Source organism: Herpailurus yagouaroundi, unplaced genomic scaffold, assembly GCF_014898765.1.
Source record: "Herpailurus yagouaroundi ecotype Mexico unplaced genomic scaffold, PumYag 163, whole genome shotgun sequence".
NCBI lineage: Eukaryota > Metazoa > Chordata > Mammalia > Carnivora > Felidae > Herpailurus > Herpailurus yagouaroundi.
Genome location: NW_024412404.1, coordinates 41,499,125 through 41,524,071, shown reverse-complemented (window position 1 = coordinate 41,524,071; position 24,947 = coordinate 41,499,125). Strand labels below are relative to the sequence as shown.

The 24,947-nt window shown below is 53.8% G+C and overlaps 1 protein-coding gene across 6 annotated transcripts in view; it reads right to left on the bottom strand.

Annotated features, from left to right (window-relative positions):
* Positions 1–724: 724 nt before the first annotated feature.
* The window catches only part of SUFU (SUFU negative regulator of hedgehog signaling), a 124,675-nt gene continuing 100,452 nt past the window's right edge, over positions 725–24,947 (bottom strand). For 2 of the 6 annotated variants that reach the window (XM_040486290.1, XM_040486291.1), the window contains exons 10-13: positions 22,794–22,932; positions 13,977–14,045; positions 2,025–2,141; positions 725–1,071 (exon numbers count right to left, since the gene is read on the bottom strand). In XM_040486290.1, coding sequence (XP_040342224.1) covers positions 2,034–2,141; positions 13,977–14,045; positions 22,794–22,932 — 316 coding nt within the window. In that variant the 3' untranslated portion in view covers positions 725–1,071; positions 2,025–2,033. Of the gene's footprint in view, positions 1,072–2,024; positions 2,142–8,318; positions 11,555–13,976; positions 14,046–22,793; positions 22,933–24,947 lie in introns of those variants that run through there. The other 4 variants (XM_040486292.1, XM_040486293.1, XM_040486294.1 and 1 more) reach the window with 3 other exon arrangements.

Below are 24,947 nucleotides of genomic sequence, written 5' to 3'. Positions count from 1 at the left end.
CGGTTCTCGGGCTGCGGCGCGGGCGTCCCCCGGCTGGCCGGCCGGGTGCGGGTGCAGGCTGCGGGGCGCAGGCGGGCCGACTCCGGGGCGCTGCGTGCGCGCAGGGGCAGTCATTCAGATGAAATTCCAGTCCTCGGCCAGAGACACCAGCCCGCCTCTGCCTTCCTCCTCCCTTCACAAATAGAAACGGAAGGGGGAGGGAGAGAAGTGGAAAAAAAAAAAAAAAAAAAAGCCAACCAGAAAGGGAGGGAGAAGCCCCGGCGGTGCTCCGGCCTGACCCCCTCTTCGCGACTTCTGCGCTTCCCGGAGGCCCGGCGCCCGGCGCCCCCGCCGCAGAAAGACCCCGCTCTCGGTCTCCGCGCTGGGCGGGCGCCTCGGCTCTGCCGAGGAAAACAAGGATTGATCAAACTAGAAAGGAATTTTTCTCAACTGCTAATGAACAGGAGGCTCGGCTCCCGGCCCTCCCCTCCCCCCCGCCCCGGCCCTCCCCCTTCGCCACCCCGGCCCCCCTCCCCCCCACTTTCTTTTCTTCTCGGCCTCTGCTCCGGCCTGGAAGGCTCGGGGCTGCGGTCGGAGCCAGCCTGCGGCGGCGGGGCCGGGCCGAGCCAGCCGGGCCAGGCTGCCTCCCTCAGAGCCCAGCCATCTTGGGCTCCTGGCGGCAGCCGCGGTGGCCGGGGGTCCGGGCGCGCTCGCTCGAGGGTCCTGCAGCGGGCTTTCTCTATCTCTCTCTCTCTTCTCTCTCGGTGGGATTTTTTTTTTTTTTAAGGGGAGGGCTGGCGGCCTCCCTCAAATTAGGAGAGAGAGAGGAGAAAATGCCAAGTCCCGATTTCTCTCCACCTCTGCTCCACCCACCCCGGTCCTTTCCAAAAAATAAAAAAAGATTAGAATTGGAAGAAGTCGGCAGAAAGGCGAGCGCCGGCGGCCCCCGGCTGCTGCCCAGGCGACGCGTCCGGGGCGGGCCCACGCCAGTCGCTCGGTCTGTGGGTCCGTTTGTCCACCCGAAGCTTCACAACTGAGGGGAGGGCACTTCGGGCAGGGTCTCCGCAGCGGCAGTCGCCTCAGAGCTTTATCCTCAGATCAAAAAAAAAAAAAAAAAAAAAGAAAGAAAAAAAAAACCCAACAGTCTCATCAGGGCCACCTTCAGCCATCTTGCGCGTATTATTATTATTTCAGAAATAATCTGTTTAATAAAAATAGCTGCGTCTCTAGCCCCCTCCCCCGCATCCTGCGCTCCCCGCCCCCTTTTAATAATAATCTCGATAATAAAAACGAACTGCGCGCCGGGCAGTTCTTTTCCTGCCTCTGCTCTCTAGGGCTCCGGCTCTCCTTCCCCGGGGAAGGGGACGTTGGGGGGGCGCCGCTGGGGATGGGGGCGGTTGAGTCCCTGCTGCCCGCCTGTTGGCCCCCTCCGCCTCTGCACCGAGGGAAGGGCGCCCTCGCAGCTACCTCGCCGTTGCAAAGAGGGCGGGCGGGGGAGGGGCCCGGCTCGTGGGACCGCTGGAGGGGCGCACAGGGGGTCCCCGATCTTCCCGCCACGGCCTGGCCTCGGAGTCTGCAGCCGGGGGCGAGGGGATACAATGGGCTCGGAGCAGAGTGCGGCCGGCAGGGTGGGGATCCCGGCGGGCAGGGGGCTGCAGTGAGCCGGACTCTCGAGCTACAGCGGAGACAGGCGGAGGGTGGTGTCCCTACATCAAGGCCGGTCCCGCTACACGGGAAGGGGGCGGGGAGACCGGGAGGGGGACGCGAGGAGAAAGCGGCAGCGCTACGGCGGCGCCTTTAATCGGCACCCGCTGGTTCTGCCCACCCGGCACTGGAGACCCAGACCGACGGAGAGGGGAGGAGGATGAAGGCGGAGCATATTGTCCGGAAGTGCTGTTACAGCTGCTGTGGCTCCCGGCTCCTCCCCTTTTCCCTGTCTGGAGTTGGGGCTGTTCCGGAGGCTGCTCCTACTATTGGTCTCCAAGCTGGGGCTCCGCCTCTTCAAGGCGGGGCAGCCCCCAGAGCCTCACGTGACTAGCACTTACTTCGGTACATTAAACACTAGGGTGGGAGGAGAGTTCCGCGCTTCTTAAAAGGGCGATGGTGCCGCTGCGTAGTGGGACCGCTTCTTCCTGGGCCTTTTCACCCACAGCTGCTTTTACCTGGGAGGAAAAGGAGGGTTTATAAATCTGCACCTTCGGTCTGAGGGAACTGAGCAAGGAAATGCGAAGGTTCTCTGTGGGGCAGTTTCCTGATGTCCTTAACTTTCCCCCACATTTCTGACGCTTGAAACTACCAAGCAAAATAGGCATTATAATCCCCCTTCTATTAATAAGGGAACGGAGGCTTAGAAGTAGACTGCTGGAGGTCCATTGGTCAGTTAACAAATATTTAACAAAAGCCTTTAAGTGCCGGACATTTTTTAGGGGATTCCCTGGAAAACATATACATACATACATATATGCACAAAAAGTACTAAATATGTAAGAATTTCTGTGATAGAGTTTAAGGGGCTCACACAGACCTCTCTGGAAAAGCGACATCTGAGCCAAGACCTGAATGTTCAGGAGGAGTCAGGCCATTGACAACCTGAGGAAAGAGTGCTTCAATCAGAAGGAGAAACAAATGGGAAAGCAATAGATTAGGCATGTTCCAGGGCAGAAAGGAGGCTTTGTGGTGAGAGAGAAGACAGTCACAGCCAGAACACACAGGGCCTGATAGGTCACGGTAAGAAGTTTAGACTTGAAACTAGTTATAAGAAGCATCAGATTTGGGATATATTTTGGAAGTAGTGCCAACAGGACTACATATGGGTTAGATATGGGGGGGTTGAGTCCGTGCTGGGGGGTTGAGTCCCACCCAGAAATGGGATAAGAATGGGATCGAGATGTGCTTTTCACTGTATATAGTATATCCTTACAAACTTCTGTCTTTTTTTTTTTAAGTTTTTATTTATTTTGAGAGAGACAGAGTGTGAGCAGGGGAGGGGCAGAGAAAGAGGGAGAATCTCCAGCAGGTTCCACACTGTCAGTGCAGAGCCCCATGTGGGGCTCAAACTCAGGAACCATGAGAGCATGACCTGAGCCAAAATCAAGACTCAGGTCACTTAACTGACTGAGCCATCCAGGCACTGACCCCCAAAATGTTTTTCAATGATTGTCAGGATTTGGGCTTCAGCAAGAGGCTGGATGGTCGTGTCATTTACCAAGAAGAAGAGAATTGAAGATAATTAGCTCTAAGTTGAATTTGAGTTGGCTCAGATATCCTAGTGGAAATGTTGGGATGACAGACTCAAGGGGAAGGTTTGTCCTGAGATTATAGATTTTGGAGTCATCAGCAATTAACGTTCTAAATGGTAGAACTGAGATTCAAATCCAATTCAGTATAACCCATGGGTCACTGATCCTTCCATAAAACCAGGGAGCCTCTCTGCTCTAGGACCTCCATCTCTTTATTCCTGATGGGGGTGGGGTGGTAATGTAGTCCCTTTATGGACAGAGCCTCTGTCTTCAGCACTTGGCATCCCCTCACATGGGAAATCTTATCCTGAATGGATGAATAAATGAATGCTTGCATGTCTGAATGAACAAACAAGGAGAAAATGGCTTCCAAGTCCTAATTCTTTTTTTTCTTTTTTTTTAATTATTATTTTTTTAACATTTATTTATTTTTGAGACAGAGAGAGACAGAGCATGAGTGGGGGAGGGTCAGAGAGAGGGAGACACAGAATCCAAAACAGGCTCCAGGCTCCGAGCTGTCAGCACAGAGCCCGACGCGGGGCTCGAACTCACGGACCGCGAGATCATGACCTGAGCCAAAGTCGGCCGCTCAACCGACTGAGCCACCCAGGTGCCCCTAAGTCCTAATTCTTAATTCCATGTTCTAAAGATGGTGAGGAGAAAAAACAACGTCTATCTTAGAGCAGCTAGAGGGTCCTTCTCTGTCTTCCTCACCAATGCCCTCCAGGATAAGGATTCCTTGCATTCCTTACCTTTCTAGACGGCTCCCCTTAACTTGTAAGACATCACACTCTTCTTCTGATTTTCTTCTTATCTTTCTAACCACAGACTTCTCCAATTTCCATCTCATAAAAGTTGACAGTCCGTAGCGTCCTGCCCTCCAACCTAGTCTCTTGCTAATAATCGACACCGGCTACCTGGAGCCTCTGGCTCCTTAAGCTTTATTTCTGTCTACTGGTGACTCCCCAGTCAGTATCTTCAGCCCACACATTCACCCTCCTGATTGCCGATCAGGTAGCCAACCAGATGTCCCACGGGCACTTTGAATTCAATGTATTGGAAACTAAACTCATCATCTTCTTCACATTCCAGCCTGTTCTCCTCCACTGGACCTGTCAGCCACTTAATCACCAAGCCAAGCATCAGGGAGGCTACCTTAATATCTCCCTGTCTTTCACCTCCCTTATCCATTCAATCAGTCATCAGGTGTTATAGATCCTTTGTTAAATATCTTTCAGATTATCCACTTGTATACTACTTGACATCTTCACTTGGAGGTACAATGAATATCTCAGTCATCATGTCCTAAATTGTACTACTTTCTGCGCACTTCCCCCACTCGCCCCTCTCCCACTGCCATCTTCCACTTCTTGGTGAACATTCCATAGCTAAACCTTCAGCAAATCTCGACTACTTCTTCACATCTCCATTAGTTCACCATAATCTCTAGCCTGGATTATTTCCTAGATCCTGACTGGTTTCTCTGCTTCTGCCTTTACCTTCTGGAGTCAGTTCTCAACACAGTAGCCAGAGAAACCTTTTAAAAATGTGTTAGATTGTGTCACTCCACTGCTCAAAATCTCCCAATGGCTTCCCACTTCAACCAGAGTAAAAGTCAACGTTTTATAATTGCCTGCAAGGTCCTACACAATCTGCCATCTGTATAAGTAATCTCCCGTTATTCCTCTCCTCTCATTCTGCTCTAGCCACACTGGCTTCCTCTTCTGTTCCTTAAGTAAACCTGGTGTGTCTCCCCCTACCCCTGGGATCTTTGCAGTTGCCCTTTACTTTGCTTGGACCACGCTTCCTCCAGATGTCCCTATTGCACGCTTCTTCCTATCATTGAGATTGTTTGCTCAAATGTCACCTATGCAGCGAGGCCTTCCTTGACCTCTGTATTTAAAAACACACTCCACCCCAACCCTCACCGTCTCTCCTCCTCTGCTTTATTTTTTGTCCAGAGTGCATATACCCATGTACTCTGTATTCTATTTTTCAAAAACTTTTTTGTTTATTTACTTTTTGAGAGACAGAGAGTGAGTAGGGGATGGGCAGAGAGAGAGGGAGTCACAGAATCCAAAGCAGGCTCCAGGCTCCGAGCGGTCAGCACAGAGCCTGATGCAGGGCTTGAACTCAAGAACCACGAGATCATGACCTGAGCCAAAGTCAGACACTTAACCAACTGAGCCACCCAGGCACCCCTCTGTACTCTATTTTAAACAAATATTATCTACCTCCCAACACTAAAATATAAGATCTGTGAAAGGAGAAAAATTTTTTTTAAGTTTTATTTATTTATTTATTTATTTATTTATTTAGTAATCTCTATACCCATTGTGGAGCTCAAACTCACAACCCTGAGATCAAGAGTGCCATGTTCCTCCACCTGAGCCAGCCAGGCACCCCAGGAGGAGTTTTCTTTTAATGATGTATCTCTGGTGCCTAGAATGGGACCTATCACATAGTAGGTGCTCGGTAAATATTTGTTGAATCAATGAATGAGTTCCATTCTCTCCATCCCTACTGCTTCTCCCTTAATCCGGGCCTGCCTGGGCCTTACCTCTAATCTTGCTGTCTTTCAAAATGTTCTCCATCCAACAGGCAAGGGAATGGCTCTCAAATGAAAGCTTGATGCCTTAAACCTAAAGCAATTTGAACTCTACCGATCCCAAGAAGAGTTGGGGGGCCTTTGTCCTTGTTCCATCTGCCTGGAAGGCTTTTGAAAGTAAAGACCCCTCTTCATCCTTAAGTATCCTTCAGGTTTTGACTTAGATGTCACTTCTTTCTGGAAGCCTTTTTTAATCTCCCCAGATCGGGTTGGGTACCTTTCCTATGTCTGTACCCTAGCTAGCATAGCCCTTTAATAAATGGTTAACACTAATCGAGCAATTACTATGTGCCAGGGGTCTCATGTGTATTGTCTCATATAATCCTTGCAAAAGCTCTGTGAAGTGAATATCCATTTGCAGATGAAAAACCTAAAGTCATACTGACAATAAGTGGTGGAGCTGGTGTAGGACGGAAAGCGGCTTACTGCCTTTCTCTTTTATGGCTCTTCCTTGCAATTGTTTCCCTGTTTTCCCCACTGCACTACATACTCTTTAAGGCTGGGCCTGTGTCCAGTCTCCCAGAGTATAGCAGAGGGCCTAGCATGCATTTGTTCAAAGAATGAGTGAACGAACACAGACCATGGACTCCCACCAGCAGGCATCTTGCCCCCTCCCCCATCCTGTCCTTAGCTCTCTCCCAAAGACTTCTGGAAGTAAGGGGGAGAGAAAGGGACTGTCCCATGGTACCCCCAAGGAAGGGGCCTAGAGATGGTTGCCCCTCCCAAACCACATCCTGACCTGCCCCGCCCTCCCCCCCTTCCCCCCTTCCCCCCCCTCCCCCCCCCCCCCCCCGCCCCCAGCCTCCCCGCTGCTGTATTGGGACAGATCTCTCCCTTTTCCTGCCCTGCGCCTCAATCCCTCACCCCCACCCTGGTCTCCCCACCTCCTCTGGGCTGCAACCTGTAGCTGCCTCAGTGCCTGGCAGGCTGCGTTGAGTCACTTCCAGCTTGCATTCTCCTTCTGGTCAGGCTAGTTTGGCAAATCTCCTAGGCTCCCTAGCCCCATGGCTCTGGAGCCTGTGGGTTCCCCACAACCCAGGGCCCCTGAACCCCATCCCACCCCCTGCCCCCCAGATGGGGCAGAGCGACACCTGGAGGAATGTACAGGTCTTTTGGAGGCTACATTACATAACACATGGCAGATTTCTCCCCTCCCTAAATCTAGGGTGGGGTCTCTGATATAGGCACAGGAGCCTCTTTCCAGAAATAACCACAGCCTAGTCCTGTCTCCTGGAACTACCAAAACACAGAATCTTGCAATTCTGTACTCTCTGGGGCAGGAACTCTGTGGCCCTGGGTCCTTCTAGGTTGGTCAGATGAGGAAGATTAGATAATCACCCCCCAACCTCCAAGGAGAAAAGAAAAGGGGAAGGGGTGTGGCCTGGGCCGCCCTGTGCTTGTCAGCCTGGCTCCAGACCCTCCCAGCTCCCTTGCTCTGTCTGCCAGTGACTGAGGGCCCCAGACAGGACCTGCCCCACTGTTCCAGGGGCCAGCCACGACGGTTCAGTAGGAGTTCACAGGGAAGGAGTACTGACCTCGGCTTGGGGAAAGTCCCCCAGATATGACTGGTTCTCAAAGAGGACAGGGAGTCCCTTCATAAGAAATGACACCCTTTGCCCCCTCCCTTCTCGTGATCCCCCCAGGACTTCTGCCAGTAGCTCCAGCAGAAGCCTCTGGGTGCTACGGCTCCATCCTGAGGACCAGAAAAAAGGCCCTGCTGTTCTCCCAGAGAGCTAGGCCTAGCAGGAAGGGAAAGGACACGTGAAGGCCCAGAGCAGTCCTGCAGGTTCTGGGTACCCGGTCTGGGTGTGGATCCTCTCCTTCCTGCCTCTGAGGTCCCAGGCTGTTGTCTTCTCCCCACGGGCACTGGGCTCTGTTTTCCATGCCAGGCCCCGAAGAAACAGGAGCCGGGCAATCCACAGAAGGAGGATCCATCACCTCCTCACCCAGGCCACAGGAAGGGAAGGCTGGCTTCTGTGTCGCCCAGTGGGTGTGACGGCTCTGAGGCTGCCCCTCCAAACTGCTATCAGGCAGTGGGTTAGGAGGCTGAACTTAGATGGTTAGGGGAGTGGCTGTCTCCTGGCCCTCGCTGGAAGGGACACGAGGACTCTAAAATGGGAGGTAAGGAAGGCCCACCTTTCCAAGGGGAAAGGGCTTTTTGGTGAGAGGAGGGCAGAAGGGGAATAAAGAGGGTCTTGACCCACCCACTCATCTTCCCAGACCTGTGCCTTGCACCTACCCCCACGACCTTAGAGGAATTCAAGACCAGTGAAAAGGAGCCTGTCCCTGCAAAGTCATTTCTGCATGACTGAAGAGTCACCAGCTGCGTGATCCTGCTCCTTGGCACCCCCACCACTCCCGACAACAGTCTTCTGGGGCCTTCCCCCATCCTGGCTTCTTCTAAGTGGCTGCGTCCAACCCACCCCCTCTACCAGGGCCCCAGGCTTTCCGCTCCCCTACTCCAGGCATCCAGAAAGGAGCACAAGATCCAGGCACTTCTGCAAATATGTTTAATGCACTTAGATTACACAGAGGAAGAGGGAGCAAGAAGGAAACGACATCTAAGTGAGTCACCCAAAAATTCTTACAAAAGTCCCAAGCTGGCTGCAGCCCCCAGGAACCGAGTCACAATTGACATTAGAAACTAATATAAAATTTTACAAAAGTCTGCTCACTGCAGCATTCAGGTACTTATACAAAAGGAGGGCTCTCCCTACAGGGCTCCTGTCTTCTAACAGGGACCCAGGTACCTCCCCTGGCATAGAGGACCTGGAAGCCAGAGAGGAAAGACAACCAGATAAAAAAATACAGTCAAGGGAGTTCTCTACTGGTCTGCCCCATAGGGGCACCAACCTTCAGGGTTTTTTCCCTGCTCTCAACTCAATCTCAAAACCCAGTCCCAAGACCCTGTGTTTATTTTTTAAAATGCTCTAGCCCTTTAGACTCTCCCCAAGGCTTCCTGGTTCCTGCCCTGAAGGCTTGCCTTTGGAAGAGGAAGAGAAGGGCAGGAAGAGGCACCCAGCTCCCTGGCCAGACCTGAGACCTTGCATGAGCTGCTCTACCCGTCAGAATGACAGCTGGGTCTGTGGTCCTCTTGTAGCCCACACTGGACCTGAGAAGTTCCAGAGTGTACCATATGTACATGGAAGTCCAACTGCATGGGGGAGCCCCTTCCTCTCAGAAGCTTTAGCCACAGGGACCTGGAGGGAGGGACTGGGCAAGCCACAAGGAAGCCTCTGAAAGGTGCAGATTTAGGGAGGGAGGCTTCTTACCTCCCCAACTCACTATGTCAGGGCTCCCAAAGAGCTGCAGGGAGGGAAAGAGGCATTTAATGAGTACCCACCATATGCCAGGCGCTATGCTGGGCAGGCTACACGGTCGGCCTCACTTGGTCCTCAGTGAGGGTCCCTTCTCCCCAGCCAGAAGCTCAATAGAGAGTCCCCCTCCCAGAGAAACCTCTGGAAGGCCAGGTCAGAGATGGTGTATGCTCTGCTACTCCACCAGAGCCAATGCACTGTAGGGAAAGGAGATGGACACCTGGCCTCAGCTGGACCTTGGAGGTTCCTGACATCACGGGGCAGGAAGGGGCCACAGGCTTCACGCTCATTGTCTCAGAGCTCACCTGCTTCCCGCCTGCCTCCCATAATGATGACAAAGCTTAGTCCAGAAAATACCCTCCTCCCCATCAGCCAAACCAGACAGGAAGAGGCAGGTCCCCAGAAGGAAAGAATTTGTGGAGAGGCAAGGTCAGGGTGGCAAGGAAAGGAGACAAGCTAAGGGCACCTCTCTGGCCATGAAACATCAGATGACAAGAGCTTCAAAGGCAGTGATTCTATGGTGCGCGAAGGCCAGAAAAAATGTCCTTTTGGAAAAGTCCTTGGAGCGGAAGGCACAGCTACTACCAACATCAGGTCCAAAGGAGCTTCCTCTTCATTGGTGGAGGCCTGGAGCCTGTCTTTCCCAGTACTCCAGACTGATCCACCTTGAAGCTCTGAGTCTGATGGAGCTAACTGAGTAGGCCTGAGGGTATGTGCAGAGAAGCAGCCAGGCCCCAGTGGTCCCTTGGAGGTCCAGATCTTGCTCCCTGGAGGGCCTGGCCACTGCCCTCATGACCCCTAGAGGCAGCTCTTTGGCTGAAGCTCTCATCAGAGGGGTCCTGCCCCCCATGAGCCTCCTGTAGCACTATGGTGGTGCCCATGTGTGTATGGCAGTGCAGATGGGGCAGTGTGTGGTCCTATTAGGTCCCCGACAAGACAAAAGGAGTTTGCTTTGGAAAGGCCTGAAGGGTGATCTTGAAATAGCAGTCCCTAGAGTGAGAGGTAAGAGGGTACGAAAGGGGCCTGTTGATTCCAGGTCAGAAGTGGGAGATAACCCAAGAGGAACCCTAAACCCACGGGCCAGAGATTGGTCTGTTTCTGGGAGGAAGACCATGAGATCTGCAGTAGGGGGGCAAGAGACAATGAGAGGCCAGGATGCAGGGAAAGAGGCCCAGGGAAGGAAATGGGGAAGGAAAGACAAGAAAAGAATGGATGCAGGGAGGAGGAGGGCGGCAGAGTGCGGTGCTTGCAAAATCAAAGTGAAGGACATGTTGAAAAGTTGATTTTTTCCATTTTTAATATGCCAGAGTCCTGCAGCCTGGAGGCTGGGAGGCCCAGGGGATGAGGAAATGGGACCGGACTGGTCAAAGAGCTGGAGACCTAGGCCCTGAGGGGCAGGTGGGGATGGTCTACGCAGTGCTGGGCCTCACCCTCTCAGGCAAGCCTGGCTGGGTGGACAAGGCCCGGAAGATGGGGCCGGGGCTACCAAGTCTCTGAGACCCTGGTGGTCCTTGAACTCTGCCAGGGGCCTAGTCCACTTGAGAACAAGCAGCACGTCCTCCTGGCCCCAGCGAAACTCGGCTGAAGGCTGCATGGGGGCGTAAGTCAGCTCTCCCCCTGCCCCAGGCTCCACCAGGCCCAGCTGGGAAGAAAAGCCTCTCTGTGAAGCTGGCTCCTCCGGGCCCTGGGCTGGCAGGCGGACACCGGCACCTTCTCTGGTGGTGGCTCAGGGAGGGCGAGACGGCCCTAGGCCCCTGTCCTAGAGAATGAGAAAGTTCATCTGGGAATAAAGTTCTGTTTAAAAAACATTATATACACGGCTTCTGGACATCTTTGAAGACCAATAAAATACCATCCGGTTTCTACAAAATAAAATAAGGAGGAAGAAAAGCAAACACGGCTGGAGGAGCTGTTCCGTGGCCAGAGGAGCTTGCCTACCAAAGGCTTCCCAGAGCAGAACTGGGCAGGGCACACACGCGGCCACTCCACTCCCTCGTGCTGGACTGTGTGGCAGGGGATAGGTGAGGATGAGGCCTGTCTCCACCTAAGGGCACATCGAAGGTCCAGAGTCAAATCTCAAACCACAGCCTGTGGCAGCAGCTGGAGGGGAAGGTTTGCATTTGCCGGCTCCCAGCCCAGGGGGCTTGGCTGGCTGGGGGGTGAGGCCCCTGAGCTGCAGGTGAGGCGGGGGTGCGGTGGCTGCGCAGTCATCCTCACACTTGTCCTTTTATTTGTGGGAATCTCTTTTACGCAGTTGTTATACTGGAAGTCACCGGGGAGCAGCTGGGCTCTCCCTTGGCCCCTGCAGGGCCCAGCCCAGGCTAGTGCAGTGGACTATCGAACACCACGTCGGGCAGAATGGAGACTTTCAGCTTCTTTTCAGGCCAGCTGTACTCTTTGGGAAGTTTGAACTGTGGAGGGAGCAAGCACAGAGCCAGAGTGCACACAGTTAGCAGAACTTACTGCCTTCTTTCCAGGCTGCCTAAAGAGAGGCCAGGGCCCTCACCCATGCTCTGTCCCCCAGGTGCTGGGGGCAAGAGAGGCCACTGGTTGCCTGGCTTCAACTGCAAATGCTATTCCCAGGTGGGTGGCTGGGGTCAAGCTGCTGGAGTTCGGTGACCCCTTCTTTCCCCTTGCCCTGCCAATAATTAACTGGGGTTGGAGGAGGCATGTTTTCTAACTCTTTCTTGACTGTGCTGACCTCCCTCCAGCTCACTTCCTTGGTTCTGCCTCCGGCCACAAGCATGTAAGGAATCTGCTCCCTGAGGCCCTGGGGCTGGGGGGATGGGGGGCAGGGGGAGGGTGCAGATGATACAGGGAAGTGGCTTGAGGTCTGGAACTTTGTGGTCCTGTCCCTGCCATGGCTTCTCTTCCAGAGGCTGGTGCAGAAGGACCCTGGAACCTGTGGCCTTGGCCAAAGGGTCCAAAGGGAAGGAGGCCCTGGCTTGGCCTCAGTGGGAGCAGGGGAGCAGGACAAGGGTGGCTGGAGGTGATTTCTTGGGCCTGGTGCATCCCCATCCTGCTCTCCTTGATTCAAGCTCATCTGTTACCCAGGGTTACCAGCCTGAGCATGGTGCCAGCGGAAGCCAAAGAGAGTCCAAGTTCTTCCTACCCCAGCCCAGGAATCACGGATTTGCTTACAGTTTTGTTTCTCCGGCTTCTGTTTGGGGTAGGGGAAAGAGGCTGATACATCTCATTCCCTCTCCAGGACCTTGCATGTGGTCTGGTACACAGCTGGTGCTCACTAGATGCTCACTGACTTGGAAACTGGGTCTGCTGTTTATGTCTCCTACTGTCCCAGGGCTAGGTGAGAAGTCAGCCCAGCCTGGAAAGGTGGGAAGAACAGGGCCCTCAGCCTGCCTAGAGCTGGGGCTGGAAGTGGACGGACCTAATACTTCCTGGCTGGCCCCCTCTCCCTCCCTCTGATGGGGGACTTGTCCAAGCCAGGACCAAAGTGAGTGAGAGTGGGGCAGGATGTGGGGACAGCCTCTGGACAGAGAAGCAAAAAAAAAAAAAAAAAAAAAAAAAAAAAAAAAAGTCATTTTTAGTGACCTACTTTCCTAAGCTCCCCCTGGCTCCTGTCCCTCCTGCCTGGACTGTCCCCCTCCTACCCCTTCAACACCCAAGCTCAAAGCAGCAGTCTGGCACGGTGCCATCCTAGTGCGACACGGCCTCTCCGGAAGCACTTCTGGGCAGCTGGCTCTGGTCTGAGTGAATAGGAGCCAGGCCTCAGGGACCGGTGACTTGTGGGGGTTGATTGGCTGGCACAGACTGGGTGCTTGGTGACTTTGGAATGTATAAATGAGTTAATTTATCAAGCCACATCCCAGAGGGCAGAGGTGACCTCAGGTTCTGAGGAGTTCCTGTCCACCTGGGGACCTGGATAGGACAGTCTCACCCTGTGTTCTCTCCTCCACCTGGTGGACATCAGAGGCCACCATGTCCTGGCTGATACGGCCCTGGGAGCCCTGGCAGCTGTAAACTCCAGCCCTGGCTGAAATCTAGCCCCTGCATGGCCTCCCTCTGGCTTGAAAGCCTGGCTGCTGGGAGGTGAAGGAGTTCTCCCCCAAACACACTTCCCGGCAGAAAGGCCAATAGAAGCATCTGTCTGTCTCTCGCATAGGCAGAGGAGGGCCCTCCAGAGGCCTGGCTAGGTTGCTAATGTTCCACTAACCTATGGGGCATTGAGGCCAGGAAGGCTCAGATCCCACTGGGGTGCAGCTTAGTAGGAGGCCGGGGGAGGGGACGGGACTTTCCAGGATGAGGTAAGTCCCTGCAAATGAGGATGCCAGGAACAAGGAAGAAAAACAAAGGGGATTATGGGCTCCATTCATGTACCCCAGATGAGGAGCCAGGGAAGGCACAAGCCCCCACCTGGCCTGCTAGCTCCTCCTGCTGGAAGAGGCAGACCAAGAAGGGAGAGCTCATGGCTGGAGAAGGAAGGAGGCTGGCTCCTGGGTGGCCTGAGGCGAGAGCAGGAGTCCCTTACTGCCCACCAGAACTCCCCAGTGGAATGTTCTCTGGCAGCAGGCGTGGGCTTTCTGTTCAGAACCTGCCAGGGAACAGCAGGGGCTGAGGAGAACCACCAGCCCAAAGGCCCTGGCTGCCTCTTCAATGAGGTTCTCGGAGCCACCAATTTGGACAATTTGCTGGGTGTCCTTATGGCAGCTGGGGTGGGGCAGGGGGTGGTGGGAAGACAGAAATAAAGCCGTTTAACATCTCCAGGGTCTCCTTTCCAGCCTATCCCCACACCTTGGAGACAGACAGACAGAAAGACACACACAGGCTCCTGGAGACTGGAAGCCGCTGTTAGAGAGAATCAAACAGGCTTACTTCCTCTGGAGAAGTCAAATCTTCTAAGTCCTCCAACATTTTCTCTACAAACTCTTCAGTCAACAGAATCTGGGAAGAAGGCACAAGACAGGCTTTTATTATTATTTCTTAATATATGGTCTTTTTGCCAACTGCCAAGCTGTGGATCTTTCTTCTGGCCACGGAGGAGATATGAGCCCGTGGTGGATCTGTTCTAGGGACAGAGGGAAGTGCTGGAAGCCTATCCCTGACTGTCATTTCCCCCCAACTCCCACCAGCCTGCCATATCAGAGGGACGAGGACAGTGAAGGAGGGCTGTCACAGGACAACGGGGAAGCAAGGTGTGGGTACGTGGGAGAATGGTACTGCCGGTCCCCAGAAGGGACAAAGGAATGGGCAGGAAAAGAGCCTGTTTGGCAGTTCGGGCCCCCTGCACGCAGTAGTGCAGCAGAGAGGAAACAGAAAAGCTGATGGCTGGGGAACAGAGATTGCCAACCATCCTCCGTGCCCAACTGGGCTCACATGTTCCTCTTTACCCCCCACTTGGTAGGACAAAAGGAATCTGTTTGGATTTGGAATACAAGCCTCGTCTGGAATCTAGAAATGCCCCAGAAGGTACATCCAAGAATGTGTAAGCCGGAGAATTCGCAGATTGTGCACAATCTCTCTCATTTTACAGATGGGAAAGGGGCTCTCAACCCGTTTCCCTCCGCAGTATCCACATCTCAAGCTGGAAGCTCCCAAACCCCTGCCCTGCTGGGCTCACTCAGCCACTGAGCTCTCCAAAGCTTCCTTCGAGAAACCTCTCCTCCAAGTCACCTCCCAGCTGTCCCACTTCACTGCTCTAGTCTGATGCCTTGTCACTTCACGCTTTGATGTTCAGGACAGCCTGGCCCCACTACTCAGCTGGCACAACCACTACCCTCACAGGCCTTCTTCAAGCTGGTGGGCCATTTCCCCAGCTGGCTCAGGCTGGCTCTGCAGAGCTAGGACAAGCTCACACCAGGCCTGCACCACGATGGGCCCAGGCTGAGGATGTCTTTCCTCTTCCCAACCTGACTCTCTCCTCCACCCTTTTCCTTCCTGTGCTGGTCCAGGAGCCTCCTGGTCTCCACACCTGACCCTTCCCTACCCTCCAGGCTGTGGGTCCACCTGCCTCTGTTCTGCCTCCTCCAGCAAACTCTGAACACCTTGGGTGAGGCACAGAGGAAGAAGGACAATGGGGTGAAGACCAAGGTGAGTGACTCTTCTGAGGGAAGCCCCTTTAGAAGGATGGGGATCGAGAACTTGAGAAAATACCCTTCAGGTTTCCCCTGGGAGTTGTCCACTCTGGGAAGAAGAGAAGTTTCAATATTTGGAACACAGTCAGCTTGTGCGATGAAGTAAAATGGCAGAGCAGTGTGGGAGAGCAGCAAGCAGGGTTGCTGGGGACCACAGAGGACGGAGGGCTCCAGAGGAAGGAAGTTGATGGCCTGGAGGTGGGAGCGAGGAATGAGAAAATGACCCCGAGCGAGCAAACCACCTCTGTACCAGGCACTGTGTTGACTGCTCAGTGTATCTTATCTCCTTCAGTCTCCTCACAGATGAGGAAACTGAGGCACAGACAGGTTATGTAATTTGCCCAATGTCACGTGGCTTGTGCGTGGCTGAGCTAAGACCATATCCCAGTCGTGTCTGGACTCTAAAGTCATCCCCGAAGTACTGCTCTTCCCCCCACAACATTTACACATTTATTCATTCTTCCACTCATCTGCCCATCAATCTGTTCAATCCCACAGCATTCCCTGGGTGCCTCTGCTAGGCCTGGCCCTGGGCGGAGCCCCAGAGACATAGGCATGAAAGCAGTCTACACTCTACCTGGACATGCACCCTCTCTTGGTTGACAGGGAGCCAAAGGACATCCTCCCAGGCTGCAAGCCCACAGTCAGCAGCAAACCGGCTCTGACCATTGGCTCCCACCTCACCAAATTTTTTTTTTTTTCTTCTGTTTGAGGAGCTCAGGCCTCAGGTGAGGGCAGAGACCAGATTTAAACAGGCAAAGTCAGTGGAGAGAAATGCCCACTTGGGGGGGGGGGGCCCTCCCACCCACATTCTTCTTCCAAGTGCACCTTGAGCACTCCCAGACTCCAGGGACCCTTTCCTAATCACACCTCAGTCTTCCCACTGCCAGGGCCCATGCCCCTCCATTATCCCAGGGTCCCCCCCTCTCAAAGTCCAGAGTTTCCCTACCAGTTATCGCCAGTCTGCGGGAGGAGTACAAAAGTCACATTCATGGTTTTGGCATTTCCGGGGCTTGCTGCCATCTCTGCAAATGCTAGCACAAACACGAGCATACCTAAAACCCAATTACATTACAATGGCTCCAGTCTGGGCCAGGCCGGGCTGATTTCTAAGCCACAAATAATCTGGAGGGAGGGACTTTCTGTCAGAAAGGTAAATAGGTCTGGGACTATAGTGCTGGGCTGAGGTGGAGGGGAGGGTTCACCGGGACCGGACCACCCAGTGAGACACCGAAGAGCCATTTTTCGACAAAGGGAAAGGCAACCCCACTAACGTGGAGTTCAGTCCTAAGCCAGTTCCTGTGACAAAGGTCTGGAATAGGTGGTGGAGAGAGGGTACACTATGGTGGCTTTTAGCAGAACAACCACCAAGCACGTACCCTCTGTGTGTGGACTCATTTTATACCTGGCTGGCGGAAGGGATGGCAAGACCAGAAAAGGGGACAAACCCTAGTTACTCCTCAATTTTCACCTTTGGTGCTTTGCTGGTTCCTGCTGGAAACTTCACGTTATTTTAAAAGAATTAAACAGAGAAAATTATACATAAGATCTGCATGATATTAAGGGTGACATTCCCTGCAAAGAAACACGACAGACTGTCATAGCTGCAGGCAGCTAATTTAATTTCCTTTGGGAGTTAAACCTTAGAAGCTTGGATTGAACAAGCAGGCCCTGTTCTTTGTATATTTCAGACCTGGAGCTGAGAATGGTAACAGATCTTATCCACAGGACACTGGAGATAGACAACTGTGACGGAGCAGCTCCTGGGCGCTCTCATGAGCAACAGACTCGCCGTTGTGATGCAACTGTGGGAAAAGCCTGCGATGCTACGCTTGGGGCTCTTGAAGCTCACTGGGTCCCTGTGGAGCTGCCTGGCTCTGCCACAAATGAAAACAGGATGGTTATGAAGACAGTGGCAATGATAACACCACCAGTGGCAGAAGCAGTGGTGCCTCCTCCATGTGCGGGGCACTGGGCTAAGCGCTTGACTGGTATCGTTTCACGGAACCCTCCTGGCAGTCCCGCAAAGGCAGTAACTATCACCCCCATTTTGCAGACGAGCCGGTGTCGAGAGGAGACAAGGCTCCTGGACTTTAGAACAGTGATCTGACCTCATGGTGGTAGAGGATACTCTTTTTCCTGTCTGGAGAAAATACCTCAATTCTAGAAGCCTTGTTTACTCAAGGCTAACTCTTCTCTCTCTCCTCTGAAAGGGGAGGTAAAGGTGACTTTGGCTTCTACCGATGGCCTGGAAAACCAGCCGTCCTAACCCCAGCCAGACCTATATCTCCTCGAGAAGAACAACCCTGATTAGCTCAAGACGGCTGAGTACCATAGACACCCAGCTGCTCAAAAATTGAGTTGGCCAACTGGAAAGGAAGGCAAACCATGCCCAAAGATGGTTTCCAAGTGGGAACAGCAAGGCAAATTTCCAGGCCAGCTTAGTGAATGCATACATAAGGGAACATTTACTCTAACCCAGAAAAGAGCAGTAGAAATAACAGTAATAATACTGAAAATAACAACAGCACTCAGTAACACGTGGTCCCTATGAGCTGGGCATAAAATGCTTAGGTTTCTGTATAACCAGCCCTTGGAGGCAGGAGGCTCTCTGGTGAGAGGAGAAAGCTCCCACCAACCAATCTGAACAGCAAACTCCCCTGGCAAGCTTCTGAAAATATGAAGATGCCATCCAGACTTTCAGTATTGGAATATCCTGGCAAGGCCAAGGCATCTGCACTTTTGAGGCACCCCAGGGGATCATGGGAAATACCCAGGCTCACAGGGGAAGGGGGTTTGGGCGCAGGCTTAACCAACAGGGGTGAGTTGGTGGCTGCAGCTTCAACACCTTCTATTTGGCCAAGATGTGAGGGGAGCAGTGGCTCCTTGCTCCCCACTACCAACCCCCACTGTTGGTCAGAAAGGGGGCTTGGAATCCAGATGGCAGCTTACTCCAAGTGCTCACACCAGGTGCCTTAGGACAACCTGGCTGGCTCGTGATGAGGGAAGGTTGTCAATAATCTCCCAATTCCCCAAGCCCCAGCAAGGTCCACAAGGAACCCAAAAAGTGATCTTTCATGGGGCCTGCCCTGGGCAGGCCCTGCTGTGCCGCAGACAGGAGCCCAGCTGCTGCAGATCTGATTCAAACGTCTGTGGTTGGTGCTATTTCTGAGTCTGCAAACAGCGTTGACAATGCCCACTCCTTCCCCTTGATATGACAATCCACACTTTGTCCGGGGCCCTGTTTGCTCTTCGTGTTGACACGTTGTTCTTGCTTCCCAACAAGTTTGGCTTTCTTCTTCCCTCTCTTTCCTTCTCTCAGAGGCGGAAATGTGTTGTTTACAGGGTAAGGCCTGCCAAGGAGCTGCTCTGGCACCCACAATGGCCAAGGAGGAGGCAGGACGAGGAAGCAGTCCGGTCTGTGTCCACCCCCCTCCCCAGACTCCAACAGGCCAGACGAAAGCCGGAAAACAGCCTGGAGACCCCCCAGGCTTGGGGGCAGAGGTGTGTGTGGCACACACTCATTTCCTGTTCTCAGTGGGTGGTGAGAAGTTGGCTTTGGTGGCCAGGAGCAGGCTCAGAGCCCTCCTGCTCTGGTTGCCGGCTTGTGAGGGCAGAGTGGGCCATCACAGTCTTCTCCTAAAGGGAGGGTGCTGTACTCCCCAGGCACAGTGCTAGGATTTAAACCCTGATGGGTGTACCCTGGGACAGTGAGGTCCCAGGACGGCAAACGTCTCCAGGGAGAACAGGTTGTGGCCAGGTTTACCAGAAGAAGGAGAAACAGTAGAGGCACGGGAGAGGAGCTGCCCAGGGCCTGGGCCAGGGACTGCCAAGTGTCTTCCACACAACGTCCAAATGGGTGGATGAGGACAGAAGGCGGGGGCTTGTCCAGAGGACAGTGGTGAGTCAGCCACTGGGTTAGGACCAGAGCCCAGTAGTGATTCCCAAACTTGGCCTGGAGCGGCAAGCCCACTCGGAACAACAGCTGGGCATCGTGTCCTGAGGCCGGAGCCTCCCATCAGGGCTCGCAGGGACGGCTGGGAATGGGGGCTCCACTTGGGTGAGCTATCAGACACCACACAGCTGAGAAAGCATTGCAGGGCCTAAAAAAATATTCTCATATTTGGTGATATGACCTCCATGTGACCTCTGGGGCTGACTTCTCCCCCCTTCAGATCAACCCTGGCTGGGGATAGATGAACGACTCAGTTCTGGGCTGGGCTTCTGCTCAGAAGACTAACAACCCAATGTTGACAGCCTCAAGGGAGAGAGGCTTGTTAAAGCTACCGGGATGTGGAATGCTGGGGGAAGGTGTGCAAGAGAGGATGCTGGCAGGCCTCCCCCAGGGCCTGGAGACCCTCCTGAAAAGCTCTGGAGCTGGCTGACAGGCTTTACAATCTCCACGAGGATGAAAACAGCAGATGGTAGGGCAGATGGAGTCAAGGTGTTGACCTCCGGAAACTGAGAAGCCTATGGAATTGGTGCAGGATTCCTGACTCTCCAGCTCCTCCAGGAAGCAGGGAGTGTCCACTGAGCTCACCCTGGGGTTGCAGACGGCCCTGCCTTTCTCTGGGCTGGGGCCTTGACTTTCCTGCAGCTGGAGAGTGGGGGAAGGGGAGGAGCATAGAGGGTAGGTGCAGGCCCAGGAGAAGGTGGGTGTGGAGGCCTGTGTGGGGCCACTCTGCACACTCCAGTGAGGGCCCGGATTCCCTCACCTTCTGCCTTTTCCTCTCAGCCTCTCCTTTGTCACTCTTCCCCCATGTGGGGTGTCTTTGCCATGCCTTTTCCCCAAGAGATAACAGGCCCGGGCTGGTAGCCAGAACAAGGTGCCAAGGCTGGGAGCAGGGCTTCCAAGGCTGTTGAGGCTGATGTAAGAAAGTCATCCCAGCCCCTCCCCATTCAGCTGGGATCAACAGGGAGAGTTCAAGCAGCAGCCAAGAAAACAGAAGTCTAGAGCTCTTCACGTTCTTGGGCCTGCCGCATTCAGCTCCTTCCTGCTCCTCTGTCCCTAACAGGCCTGGCACACAGAGGCCAACGAGACACCCCAGATCCTGGGAGCACGCGCAAGAGATGCCTGCAGGGGGGGGCTGTCCTCTCTGTGTTGGGGAACTCCCTCCAGAGGGGCTTGGGGCCCTTCTTGGTCCAGTGGAGAGGCCCCTCTTTGGTAATGAGCCTAATCCCAGACCTCCAAGAGGTCCTGCAGACTCCTGGGGAGACAACCAACCCCAGAGGGAGCCCCAGAGGCCCACAAGTAATTACAAGCCCAGGTTCCCACAAGCTAGGCAGCTGCCCGTGACCACAGTGGCAAGACCCTAAAGGGGAAGGCGAACTGGCAGTCAGATGCAGAAAGTGCTGACTGCTTTGAGGGCAGGGAGGAGAGCTGTTTGGGTGTTGGCTCCATGGCTGAGGACTGGCGGATGGAGAGTGGGGGGTACGGGCAGAGGGTTTCCCAGGGCTCCTTAGGCCTGAGAATCCCCTTGGTGAGTGAGGGTGCAGGCTTGGGGAATGGGGCCCCAGCCAGCCTTCCTAGGAGCTCCCCTGTGAGCTGGCCCGTGCTGGACCACACTAATGAGCCCGTAACACAGGCCTTTGATTAAGCAGCTCCCCAGCACAGCAACTTTATTGAAACATGCCGAGGCTAGCGGCTGGTTCCCACCGCTCCGGTTCCCTGGGCAACAGTGCATGGGAGGGGCCGTGCCCAGTGCTCCAGCTCCCTTGAGGGGGCTGCCCCAGGGTGAGGGGAGTGGGGCTGGGAGTACAACGCCAGTAGCCTGTGGATAAGCGGTTGGATTCAGAATTCTGGGGGCCCTGAGGGGCATCATGACATCTGCTGAGTCCTCTGGGGGCTGGGGCTCCTAGGCTGATGAGAATGGTGATGCTGACCAACCCCTCCTCAGGGTGAGAAGACTTTCTAAGGGGGATGGCAAGACTCTAAGGACAGGTTCAGATTTGAAGATGTAAAACGTACTGGGGGTAATTTCTTCTTGAGTTTGGGGAGACCCTGGTCCCTACTTTCCCAAGAAAATGTGCTTGAACCTCCAATACACACAAATGCCATCTGAGGACACTTCTGAGACCTGTCAGCACAGTCATCTACTGGGAATGATGATCTGTTAACCCTTCTGCTGGGTCCCCACCTCCCCCTTCCTTACCAGCAAGAGGCAGCCTTGCTTCCTGGGACATAGCTGGGGTGGGGCGGTGGGGGGCAGGGAGGCCCTTTCCACTTGTGCTGGGCTAGTTTCAAATGTTACACTTCAGAGCTTTTGCTACAGTAACTACCAACACCACATGGACAGAAATCTAATGTTACCAAGTGGGACTTTTAAAATGTATTTATAACTTTATGGTTCAAAGTAATTTTGTTATGAAACAATGTAATAACAACAGTGGAAAAAGGCAAGATAATTTATGGAACACAATATTCCTAAAGCACTAGCTTCCATTTCTTCCTCACTTAGTCTGAGGAGTGTGGTTGGTATTCTTTGTTTGCTGTTTGTTTTAATTAAGGGTTAGTATTTGTGCAGGGGGGCGGCGGGGAGGGCTGGCCTGAAGGAGGAGAAATTCAATGGCAAGCTCAACCACACACACACACACACACACACACACACACACACACACACACGCCCACATCGACAGTTAAGTATGTTTCACAGACCCCCCCAGACAGGGTTAACCCCACAAAACCAGCATAATTCTCTTCCCCGCTACTATAACCATCCTTCCATATACCATAAACAGGGCACAGTCAATTTCTGAATTACTGTCGGATCCCCTTTCTTGATACTCCTCAGAGAGGTAAGGTAGAGTTTCCTCCTCCCACGTACCCAACAAACAAAGAAAAAAACAATGTTCCCCTAACACATCTGGGAGTGTGCTGGACCAGCCAAGCACCAGTTATAGACCTGGGACAGGGGTGGGGGCTGGAAGGAGGCCTGTGGCTCTCAGGTCCCAGCACCCCACTTGGCAGTGGCTCTGAAGCTGTGCTCCAGCCAGAAGAGCAAAGGAAGGACAAAGTGTTCTGGACAAGCCAGCAGGTTTCTGTGCAGAAAAGCTGGGTTTCCATTAGGAGGAACAGGACAACCATTAGATGAGGGGAGTAGGGAGGCTCTGTCTGCTGAGGCCTGCCCAACCCAGCCCCAGTCCAGGTCCACAGGTCCATTATCTAGGAGTTCTGGTGGCATTTCTACAGAGGCACCTGCAAGTGGCTTCCAGACTCCATCTTATCCTGCTTCACCCTTGGTTTCCTGGACTTTGGTTTACCCGGGGTGCGGAAAGTCTGGTACCTCTCAAACCTAGATTTCCATGGCAAACCAATGGCCAGGGCCTAGAGAGTTATCCCTGGTGTCTCAGGGGATGGCGGAGAGGCCGGGAAGTACTACAGCTGATGGGATAGGCAGCAGCATCCACACTCCACATGGTTTCCCATAACCAGCCCTTCCGGAAGGGAGTCAACAACAGCTGCCAAGGGAGGGGAGGGGGAGGCAGGTGTGGGAAGAGCCCACGGAAGACAAGGTAGGGAGGGGGGAAAAAAGGTAGGGAAAGAAAAGGAGCCTCTCACTTGTAACCAGGGTCCATGGGCTGCGTAAGGGTGCTCCTCAGTGGCGAAGGCGCCTTCCACTCCCGTGGAAACAAATGTGATGGCCATGTCACCCGTGATACTTTTATACGTAAAGTGCCGTCCATGCAGGAGCCTGCCCCTGGGGGTAGGAACACAGAGACAGTGAGCAGCAGGCCTGGCCAAGGCTCAGGGACTGTGGGGGCTGTGCTCCCTGGGACAAGGTGCCTGGCAAATGCCCTCTGGACTGCCCACCTGCCCGCCAACAGGGGACTGTAACCAAACACGGTCCAAGAGAAACCTCTCACGAGTTCTCTACTGCCATTCTTCCGAAGTGCTCAAAGCTAGCAGAGACACTAGATCAGCATTCAAAGGGCCTGCAGGGGCAGTGGAGTACACCTCCTTCACGTCCTGGTGAGGAAACTGAGACTAGAGAAGGCAGTTAGCAATACGCCCAAGGCCATGCCCAGAACTAAGAGCAGGGTCATGTCCCCCTTTACTTTGAAGGTGGGGGTGAAGCAGTACCTAAACAAACTTCCCAAGCCCCAGGGAGGATGGCATAGTGCCTTCGCAGCACAACTCCTGTGCTCAGGGCAGTGTCTGCCACCTGCTCCTGAGACCTCCCACAAGAACAAAATGGCTAGCCCCGGGGCACCTGTGTGGCTCAGTCAGTGAAGCATCAACTTCAGCTCATGTCAAGATCTCGCTGTGTGTGGCTTCGAGCTCCACATCGGGCTCTGTGCTGACACTGCAGAGCCTGCTTGGGATTCTCTCTCTCTCTCTCTCTCTCTCTCTCTCTCTCTCTCTCTCTCTCCCCCCCTCCCCCACTTGTGCTCGCTCTCAAAATAAATTAATAAACTTAAAAAAAAAATGGCTAGCCCCAAGGCCACAAGCATACCTCAAAACAAACAAATAAATCGTAAATCATAATCATCACCATCATCATCATCATCATCAAAGCTGAAGCCAAATGGGGTCACTCTGAGGGAGCCACAAGAAGCTCCTGTTAGGGGCGCCTGGGTGGTGCAGTCGGTTAAGCGTCTGACTTCAGCCAGGTCACGATCTCGCGGTCCGTGAGTTCGAGCCCCGCGTCGGGCTCTGGGCTGATGGCTCAGAGCCTGGAGCCTGTTTCCGATTCTGTGTCTCCCTCTCTCTCTGCCCCTCCCCCGTTCATGCTCTGTCTCTCTCTGTCCCAAAAATAAATAAACATTGAAAAAAAAAATTAAAAAAAAAAAAAAAAAAAAAAGAAGCTCCTGTTAATCCCCAGTCTGGAAATACACCTGGGGGAAGGGCAGGCAGGGACAACTAGTGAGCCAGAGATGCCAGTCAGCAAAGGAAGCAAAGCCTGCCCCTTTGCTTTCTCAGGCTGCCTTGGATTAACCCTTTACCAGTCTAAAGATCTTGAGCTTGGGCCAGAGAGGGAGCTGGGGAGGAAATGGCTGGGGTCCTGGTGGGGGGGTCTTTCCAGCCCTTGTTCGTTCTGACCACTTGCTATCTTTGCCCTGCTGCCCAGGGTGGTTGGCCAAGGTTGGTTAGCATCCAAACTCTTTTCTCAGGCTCTGGGCTCAGTGGGGAGGGACCAAACCAGGGTAACCCCGTTCTTCCTTGTCATGTTGTCTGAGTTCAGAGTTATTCTGGTCGCCTCCCCTGCTATAAAAGTGAGGGTGGAAACCCCAAGGGCTATGCAAGAAGCCAGCTGAACAGATTCAGCCCAGTGCAGCATCCCCAAACAGAGAGCTGAATGCTGGCCACAGGGCTGGGTTTTCTGGCACTGTGGACAGCAGCAGAAAGGACACAGCTGGGCTTCTTGGTCCCTCAAGGAGTTTGTTGTGCTGGCCACTGGGTTTGGAGAACTGAGCGCTATGCATGGGAAAAGCAACAAGAAGAGGAAAATAGAGCCCGACCCACCAGAGCCCTGCCCTGCTATTCCAGTGCTACTGACATTGGGCTTGTGGGATGGTAGGGGCGTCTGAGATTGCCGAGACCACTGAGCCTTCCGAAGAGAGTAAGGCTGGAGGGACACCTCTCTGGACAAAGGAGTGTTCTTCCACACAGTGTGTGCTACAGCCTGGTTCAGAGTCCACAGGCCCCCCACAGGCCCAAGATGGAACTGCCCGACTGGCTCTCCTCCCTCCCTGGGTCCCAGACTCCACCCAG